Raw genomic sequence first — 10,070 nt, 5'->3', positions numbered from 1 at the left:
TATCGAGTTAATGGTCGTGTTAACAGGATCGCGTAACGAACACGTTACGTTTCGTTTCGTTTCGTTTCGTTTCGTTTCGTTTCGTTTCGTTTCGTTTCGTTTCGTTTCGTCACGTGAGAAAACAGCGTTGGCGTTCTCTAGATCGAAATTTATCATGTTGCGTAGAAAAGACAGAATCGCGAATTCGGCGACGACGTGCTAAGAAAAAAGGTAAGATTATCGTGCCGTTGTTCTAATCTTAATTAAGAGGACGGAAGAAGAGGGGATAAGAAAAAACAGAAGGCTAATTTCGATCTGTTCGCTTTAACGCCGGCATTAGTCAGTTAGTCAGTTAGTCAGTCAGTCAGTCAGTCAGTCAGTCAGTCAGTCAGTCAGTCAGTCAGTCAGTCAGTCAGTGGAAAATGTCAGTGGAAAATGAAATCGCTGATTAAAAGGACGTCCTCGGCGGTTACGTCGCGATTTACTCCTTCCCTTGGCCGCTCAGAAGCCAGGTGGTGAATTCGCCACGGACTGATTATCCGATCGTTTTGCGCGCACAAATCAAAAGCTATTACAGCACACGCGTCTTCTCTCAAGGTTCTGTTTTCCGTCGTCCGTCTCTGTCAACGTAATTTCACCAACTCTTATGCTGCCAGCGGCCACGATATACCGAGATCCGTGCACTTTGATACACGCATCGCATCCCGTTTTAGGATTCTTGGATTCTAGGATCGAACGACCATCGACCATTAATCGCAACAACGTCCTTCTACCTTCTTCCATTCGCTTTTCAACCCAATTGTCATCGTACCGATATTCATGTTACTACACCCACGATCGTTCCAATCAATCTCTGTTACGATCTTCAAATTGTTTCGTTCTGTTTTCGATTTTGTTTCAACCAACGAAGAAGCTTTTAGTATTTTAGCCCACTCGAAATGAATTTTTCTTGAACAGCCACCCGCAGTGATATGACAATACGGTGTACGAGACTCGTTGTCGTAGTCCCATTTCAGAAATCTTTCGGAAGGTTAGCCTCGTATTAAACTAGTCCCACTAGTCTCGATCAAAAATTGATCGAGGATTGAGAAAATCTGCTCCATAAAATTACAGCGAAAAGTCACGCGTATTTTCCTCAAATTTTAGACATTCTTTTAACGATAGAAAAACGATTGAAAGGATGCATGCAGCTGTTGCAAAGTACCTTTGCTTTCTTTTCTTTTTCTTCTCTTTTTTCCTTTTTCCTTTATTCATGCTTATAATCTAGCTCGTTATAATCTAGCTAAGTATATTTATATACTAGGTATAGGTATATTTGTATACGCATATACCTATATTGTACATGTATCCGCAACTACGACACTTTAGTCGTTCCAAGTCAGATCAACATTATTGTCAATATTTAAGGTTCCCAGCATTGTTTTCTGTTAGCAGCAACGCTTCTGCTCGTATCGATGAAATTCTCCCACGACGATTCCCTCGCGGCTAAATAAATGAATATAATTGTCGTTAGATCGACGATGCAGTTGAATCGGCGATCGTGAAATTGCGACGAGTTCCTACGACCGCGATACAGTCCATTGTTTGAATTGTTTCGTATTACGTCGATATTACGCGATATCATTTTGCACGCGAAAGGCGTCGGACAATTCATCCACGGTCGGCTTCTCGATCGTTCCCTCGGAGCCGCCTCCGTTTCTGTCGCGCGTTTCTATCTCTCTATACAACGTTATCGCAATGTAGAATCTCGTTGCCGTCGTCGCCGAACGTCAACCAATTACCTTATACCTGTCTATACTTGTGCCATAGCTGGTGAAACAACGTGACGAGATTAAGAACTAGAGGATAAATTAACGAGCGACCGATCTACGAGTTCGTGTAAGAGAAACAGAACGAGATGGGAAAAAGGAGAGATCTCGTAAAAGGTTCGCCGAATCCGATGCAAGGAAATAATGGCATAATATAACATAATATAACAATAATTGATCTGGTCAATGAGCCTCGACTCTTGCGTTCTCCTATGTTTTACTGCTTTGTTGCGATATAACATTATCGACCCGCTTAACGGTTTATATATTTTGTAGCCTGCGTCCATAGATAATCGTCTTTCGTCCAGTCGTAAATTTATGAGACAAACAACTTTTTGTTATCGCATTCACGAGCTGTCGAGGAGCAGCGAGTGTCGCAGTTACTTCTCCCTCTCTATCCTTCTTTTTCTTTTACCGATCGAAATTTGTTCTCTTGCCGGTCACTATCTGCTTATCTAAATTAATTGTCGTCGATTACGCGTCATACGTGGCAGCATTGGTTAAAACATTGATTACAATACAAGAACGTAGGCTGTCTATTTTCCATCGTACTAGGATCTAGAGATTATCGATTTCTCGAACAACGATAGTGCGTTTCGCGCTGTTTGCGAGAAAAAATGCGACTAGATTTGTAAGCGCCAATGAAGAGAGAGAGAGAGAGAGAGAGAGAGAGAGGGAGGGAGAGAGAGAGGGAGAGGGAGAGAGAGAGGAGAATGAAAGAAAAGAATCTTGTTAGCAGCGATGTAAGGTCAATCGTAATCGGAAACGGAAGGCTTCGGAGGGCTGCCACTTGGATTTACATAAAAGCCATTCGTCATGGTGATAGCGGCTTCCTGAGTCAAACAGGTCCTTGGACTTGTTTCCTGGTTTAATACAGTCGCGTTAATACAGTCCAACTTTCGTTCATTCGCACAGTGGTCGATCAATGGCAAGGTCTCCGAGGGGAACCAAGTGTCTGCTCGAAGAAAACATCGGCTCCCGATACGTATGTACTTGCAACGATCCCGCCCGGATACCTAGCGATCCAGTATTTCAATCCCTGATACAAACAGGGTACGACGAGGAATACATGGGCTCTCTTGGCCTTATGTAATTTCGCGTTTAAAATTTAATTAGCGCGACCGTACGAAATGTTATCAAACATATTTCTTCCAAATAAATTTGTTTACATTTATTTTGCTTTTCCTCGCACCGCTTGGAAGAACAAGAACGACGACCACCAGTTGGTCCGCGAACCGCTCCGTGCAATTATTTTTCGCGTTGCAAGTAGTCCCCGATCGGCGTTTGCTCGGCAATTTTACATCGAACGGATACGAATGGCAACGATCCGTTTTCGCAAGTGTTTCGCAAGCCATCACCGGTGGCTCGGCTCTGTCACCGCTATCGATATTCTTGTATCTGCCAATGGCTCAGAGCGAAAAAGAACCAGAATCGATCAAGTAACGAAATCAACATCGTCAACGATCGTTAGAAAATTCGTTCAGTTACGGTCGGTAGATATTTACATTTCCAGATTTTTTTTCCCGATTTTTCAGAGGGAGAACTGTAGGTCGATTAACGCGATTAAACGATCGATAAGAAACGATCGATAAGAGTGAATGTGAGATCGTGATACGATACAGATATTCTTGACCCGTCTTATCTCATGGAAAAGAAGCTGAAATTGGCGTGTGTCGTTTAACCGATAATATTTGATATTCGCATATCGGAAAGTTCTCGTCATTCGCAAATCGTCGTCATCATCGGGATGCACCAAACGGTAAAAAGTAAAGGCAACGCGGATTTACCGCCGATGACGAAACGTCGAATAACTGACAATGAGTAATCGTTTGTAGAAGAAAGGTATGTCGCGCAAAGTATTAAAGGAAAAAGAATGCTTAAAAAAGTAAGCTACGAGTTGATAAAAAAAGGACAATGACGAACAGAATTTATCGCTCGGTTGTTTACAGTGCGATTAGAACGGCGAGCAATTCTGCATGCCTTCGAAAAACGTTCATATACGTATAGTATACGTAAATAGTATGGCACGCCGGCATTCCATAAATTATAAATAACCGCGTGTGTTATAAATATGACAGAGCGTGTAATAGCGTAAGACTAGCGAACCAGCGAACTATCCACCCTCGTGTCCCATCCTTTCATCGAACGCGCAACGACCGGAAAACATCGATCAGGCGACACAACCAACTTAATCGTAATAATCCGATGCGACGGTTCTTCGTGTAACGTGCATCAAATTTACAGATTTATCAAACACCGACACTCGTCGTTCGATAAAGTAATATCTCGTTAGTCTAGTCTTAGTTACGAACGGATTGTTCTTTCGCTCATCATCGAATCTACGACCATCGTCGTAGCATATGCTACTATATGATGCTAGTCAGAGAAATATAAATAGGCGAATAATAGATAATTACTAATCGCAAAGTCAACAAAGTCAGAACTTGGAAAAGGACTTGAACAAAAAATTGAAATTGAGACAAAACGATGCGAAGATAGCGATAAATAACGACAAACATCTCAGATTAGATTAATAGAGGAGCGTGCGTTATAGCGATAGCGGGTACAATGATCCAGGAGTAATTGAGAATCCGGGAGGCCAAATCGGCAATACTTTTTCAATTGACATGGTGTTGGGGCGGCATTCAGCGATTAACAATTACCGACAAATTTTGACCAACTTTGACCGTCAACGTGTTTTTACATCTCCTTCTTCCCCTCTTCCTCTACCTTGCTTCTTTACCTTCATTGCCCTTTAAACGCGCGTAAACGTAGAACCTCTGCGTTTTACGCGTGTTTAAAAGACGTAAGAAACAAAAAGTCAAGATTGTTGCTCCAAACCTAAACGCTGAAAGATATTATCCCTTCCTACGGCACTGTTGTTCGCTCATCTGTTGTCCGCTCATCCGTTGTCCACGATCTTTGGCGATCGACAAATAGCACTGGTTCGCTTATATAACGAGAAGCTGGAAAATAAGACTTTATACAGGATGCGATTATTCGAACACGTGCTTCCAACGCGTCAACTATCCACAAAAATTATAGGTGCGCCTACAATGTCAAAAATGACATGTCATTTCGTCGCACACAATGCGAACGAGCAATGTTAACAACCAGCAAACTTAATCCGTAATGAGAGGAAAGAATCGACGGTCTTTGAGAATTTTAAATGTTTATCTACGATCTAGATAGCTTCCATTCCCAAGTGGGATTTATATTCGTTATAGACTACAGGTTTCTCGCGTTGATCGATCACTTTCGTTCAAGGTAAGACGACAGTGCTTCGCTTCCATTTACAATTCGATCCGCGAAAATGAATCAGTGCGTGGGTTAGTCGAGAGCTACAGAGAGAAAGAGAGAGATGAAAATGTACCAATCGCTTGTGTTTTCAACGACGAAACCATCAGTGCCTCGGTTGCTATTTCACGGATATAAGCACGACGACGTTCCCATGACACGACATTTATCGAGATTCATCGACGGCTCGCAGAGGCAAGATTTTTAGGTCAGACAGAATTCTCCTTGGAAAAATCGAGTTCGAAGGCCCTGGCGATCATATAACGCTCGACTGATGAAAAAGTGATTCAAAGAAACACCGATCGTAAAGGGATAACTAGTGGTCGATAAAGAAAAGGATACTTGCAGACCTCGACTGCGTGTATTGCACCCTGTGCCCCGTGCCCCGTGCCCCGTGCACCGTTCACCGTGCTTCATGCTCCTTACGGTGCAGCGCAGCGCAGCGCAGTGCAGTGCAGCGCAGTGCAGCGCAGTGCAGTGCAACGCAGCGCAACGCGGCGCAGCGCAGCGCACTGCAACGCAGTGCAGCGCAGTGCAGCGCAGTGCAGCGCAGTGCAGCGCAGTGCAGCGCAGTGCAGTGCAGTGCGCACGATGATGTCTCTCGTAACGGCGGTCATCATATCAGGATAAATACCATGTTTAACACCTTCGGACGGTTACCTGGCAATGTACATTCCTTTTTCCAACGTATCCAGATCGAAATATCGGAAACATATTTGTCAAGGCCAACAACTAGTAACCAATAACGCAACGATGCGACGATTCGATGTTTAATTAACAATAATTCCTACACCATATGGAGCCATATGGAATATAAATATATGAACGCCCTGATTATTTACCGTAGAGGTGAAATAATCGCGATAAAGTGCTCTATCTATTACGGTGCTAATGAAATTTCAAAATGTTTCCTGCGACACGTTAGAATAAACGGTAAAATAAACGTCAAATAACGGCTGTTGTACGGCTGACGAATATGCATATTAATATGCTGCTATTAATATGCATAATACAATAATATACGTGCTTAGTTTCTTGCTTCTTTAATTATGACCATCTACCTATATAGTAGATATATTTAGTCAGTCACTTACATACAGCCGACTGTTTGTTTGTTTGTCAATAATAGAAACGTTCGTTGAAAAATTGCGCTTGTTGTTGTCAGATCAATTAAGCAGATGAATCGCGTTGACAAGGAACGAATTTTTTCTCGTGCAAGCACGTTCGTCGTCCGTCCAATATCAACTACAGCTAGGATGCGAACCTGTTTGCACGTTACGCGCGTTCTTATTAATCGCAACCGTTGAGCAGGAAAATCGAGCCTTTTGTCGCGAACGCGCAATATAATTGCAGCTTTTATTGGCAAACGCGTGGACAGTACGTAACCCGATCATCGTCTCGAATCTCGCGGATCAAAGACTCGATTGTATCGCGAGCTTCGTTAGACGCGGTTTTAGTCGAGATAAGGTTCGTCCGTCACAGCGAGCAGTTTGTATTCGCGGGACAACTCCGCTAAAGCAGCAAGCCAGTAAACAAGTAAGTAAGTCTGCTCGGTATCCTCGTCTCCTTCAAAACCGTTCCGAACGCGTTAGAAACGTTACAACTTAAAAAAAAAAAAAAAGTGAAAAGGCACGTCCATCTTACGTATCGATTTTGTCAGCCGATGATAAAATGCTTTAAAATCGGACATTTCCGAGGCGGCACGCGAATTCTACTCCTTGTTTCGACGATGCAGGCTTCTTAGAAAGACGAGTTGCTACGATAGGGCGTTTCGCAGCCTGCAGAATCGTCCAGTAATCGGCTACACCGGCTAATAACTTTCAGTGACGCGCAATTATCGTGTGTTACCAGGAAAAACCACCGTCTTTGTAAAACTCTCTGTCGAAAATCGATTGTCCGATGTAAAAACGTGAAAAAAAAAAAGAGAAAAGAAAGAGGGAAAATAGAAACCTGCCGCATTTCCGAATGCTCGTAAAAGCATGATCGTCGCATCTCGACGCCGTGTCTTCCCCAAGTTCGATTCCTCTCACAGAGGAATCGAGGATCAGCTACTTTTTTTTAGATCGTTCGACTCGTTTCTCCTTGCAAAAGGACAGCTCGCTGTGAAACGAAGCAACAATGCGGGCAAATTTTGTCAGGAGAAGAAAAAATAAAGGCGAATCGGTCACGACATAGAAGTATAGTTAGGGGTCGGAGAAGATTTCTGATGGTGGCAAGAGAGAGAGAGAGAGAGAGAGACAGAGAGGGGGGGGGAGGGCGCGGGAGGGAGAGGGAGAGGGAGAGAGACCTCGAGACGACCCTGGAAGGGCGCTTCGCGAAGCGTCGTTTTGAGAGAGGCGCCTCGCCGCGACTATAAATGCGAACGCGCCGGCGAAAATCATCTCAGTGCCGAGCGAGAAGCGAAAAAACCCACGGCGGACCTCCTATGTGTGTATATGTCTGTGCGTGTTTGTGTACGGAACAGTCTCGATGACTCGGAAGCACGTGTGTACACCGTTGGTTCGCAGGTTGTCGCGATTTTAACGCGGAAGGAGCAAGAACGTTGATCGTCACCGGTGCGGCGCGGCGCGGCGCGGCGCGGCGCGGTGCGGTGCGGCACGACGAGGACTCGGGTCGCAATCGAAATAACTTTGATCGTAGCTCGTGTTCCCTGCCGCCTTCCGACCTGCCACAGGTGCATCTGCGTTCCGTCGTCGCCGTGGTGAATCGTGACCGCGATTTTACAAGATTTTATATTTATACGATACAGGATTCACAGTGGCGAAATCCAGTAGCGGAACATCCTTGCACCGAGACAGAGGGACAGAGAGACAGAGAACTGCCGTCGATAAAAGTGATTTACGATCCTTGAGCTGACTGTCGGCGTGATACGAGGTTACCGTGAGAATCCGCGTTCTGCTCGCATTCTACTCTCCGAACACGTTGTAGATCGTTCGTCGAACGAGGAATGGGCCATTGGGTCGAACGTGCTACGTACTATCACCGGGGGACGTAACATAATCGAGATTGAACGAAAAGGAGGGAAACTTGAACACTCGGCTTGTCAAGTCCTACATTTAATATTTACAACTTATTAATATAAGTGTAACTACCAAAGGTTAGTATCTCTTTACGTCGATCTTAGCTATCTTAAAGTTGCCCTTTTCAAGCATTACGTTAGCTAATAAGTAACAGATTAGGTAAATAAATATCGTACGATGTATCTTATCGTGGATCGTTGCGATATGTACAAAACGTTAGGAATCGTTACGCGTCGTTCACTAATTTGGAATAATTCGATACGACTCGGTCCGATCTCAAAACGGATCGCGTATCGAGAATAAAAAGAAGACGAACGTTACCTGTCGCTTGAAATCGCTGTATACATTGCACGTACATACTTGCGAGTACGTATCGTATCACTATACGTACGCAGATAGCTGGTTGTATTACGGCTGGCGGTTACGTTAACGCCGTTAATGCGTCCGACGCTTGGACATGGTCTTTTTTTGGCATTAATGTATCATTTTTCTATTCTGTGACATATTAACGATAACGATGACGATCGATCGGTATTCAACGGGAGGGAACAGCGTCGACAGCGACTCGTTCGTCAAAGTCGCTTGAAAAAGCATTAACGAAAGGTTGTTAGCTTGCAAAGACGATAATACATTTTTATTGCGTCCGCGTGCACCAGCGTCGCGATTAAATCAATATAGAAGCATCGACAGGTTGGACGAAATACAAGTAGCATATTTATTTAAGCAGCGGTTCAGCCGTCACGATTGCCCGGCACTGTACGTTACACTTACGAAAACATGTTCACCAGCTGAAAGAATAAACGACCGCTCGTTTCGAGAATTCAGCGAGGAAGAAGGAAAGAAGGAAAGACAGAAAGAGAGAGAGAGAGAGAGAGAGAGAGAGAGAGAAAGAGAGAGAGAGAAAGAAAGAAAGAAAGAAAATTGTAGAAGTGACCGGAACCGTAATATTTTCCATTCCGTCCCGTTCGATTCGATTCGATCGTACCGCTTCCGTCGCGCAATTCGCCATCCGTCTCACGTAACATGACAGTCGTACTTGCGATCATTTTCGAGCATTATCGCGAATCTTGCACGTAGAATCGGTATCATCGCAGGTTTTCCTGTTGAACGTCAGCGATCTTTACACGTAATTGCGAATGTGCACGAGACCGGTCATAACGCGTGCTTTGTGCACGTTGGATCGCTGAAACGCCGTGATCGTTGGATCACGATGTTTCAGTTTCTTACGTGAATTATTAGGGAAAACGGGAACGAGGGAAACGAGGAAAGAAAAGCACCGGCATTCGCAACAACGATCTATCATCCGATAGCGGAGCAAACATAAAACTCCAACTATACTCGTATACCTTATAGGTTTATACGATCGATAGGCAAGGATCCTGACAGAGGGATCATCCATTTGGTTAAATTTCCTCGGAAAACGGTGGTCGCGCGATTCGCCATTTTAAAGAGAGCGGTTTAATCGCGGAACGAAATAACGCGGAGAAAGAGAAAAGTAGAGAAATGGCGACTCGCGTGCGAATCTGTCACGAGAAGCGATAGAGAAACGATAGAGACGCGATAGAGACGCGATAGAGACGCGATGGAAAATCGCGCGCGTCTTGCGACCGTGAGTCACGAAACACATCGTGTCCCATATCGTCGCTTCAAGAGCGATCGCTTAGGCTTTAAACGGATGCGATTATTCAATCGGCTGCGAAAGCCCTTGCGAAAGATAGTCTCGTTGAAAGCTTCCGGCTTCTACGAATTTACGTGTTTCAGATTTCCCACTTGCTTCTTTTAAGAAATTTGCTTCCCCTCTCTCTCTCTCTCTCTCTTTTTCTGTTACAGATAAAATTCGTGCGACGCGATGATCACTCGAGCGAAACTGTGGTGGAAGGTGGCATGCTCTGGTCAGAAGAAAGCGGTAAGGAAATTACACCTACGTGCAACTTTGTTCGATTCGATGGTCGATGAATCATTTTCC

General features: G+C 44.4%; 1 protein-coding gene across 9 annotated transcripts in view; it reads left to right on the top strand.

Moving 5' to 3' along the window:
• The window catches only part of LOC122575290 (facilitated trehalose transporter Tret1-like), a 37,800-nt gene that overhangs the window by 23,757 nt on the left and 3,973 nt on the right, over positions 1 to 10,070 (top strand). For 2 of the 9 annotated variants that reach the window (XM_043744045.1, XM_043744047.1), the window contains exons 2-3: positions 7,834 to 8,181; positions 9,935 to 10,010. In XM_043744045.1, the coding sequence (XP_043599980.1) occupies positions 9,954 to 10,010 (57 nt within the window). In that variant the 5' untranslated portion in view covers positions 7,834 to 8,181; positions 9,935 to 9,953. Of the gene's footprint in view, positions 1 to 122; positions 211 to 239; positions 2,773 to 2,803; positions 6,621 to 7,364; positions 7,759 to 7,833; positions 8,182 to 9,934; positions 10,011 to 10,070 lie in introns of those variants that run through there. The other 7 variants (XM_043744050.1, XM_043744053.1, XM_043744049.1 and 4 more) reach the window with 6 other exon arrangements.

This window comes from Bombus pyrosoma, linkage group LG14 (assembly GCF_014825855.1).
Source record: "Bombus pyrosoma isolate SC7728 linkage group LG14, ASM1482585v1, whole genome shotgun sequence".
Taxonomy (NCBI): Eukaryota; Metazoa; Arthropoda; class Insecta; order Hymenoptera; family Apidae; genus Bombus; species Bombus pyrosoma.
The sequence above is the reverse complement of the archived record's forward strand: the minus strand, read 5'-3'. Positions and strand labels throughout refer to the sequence as shown.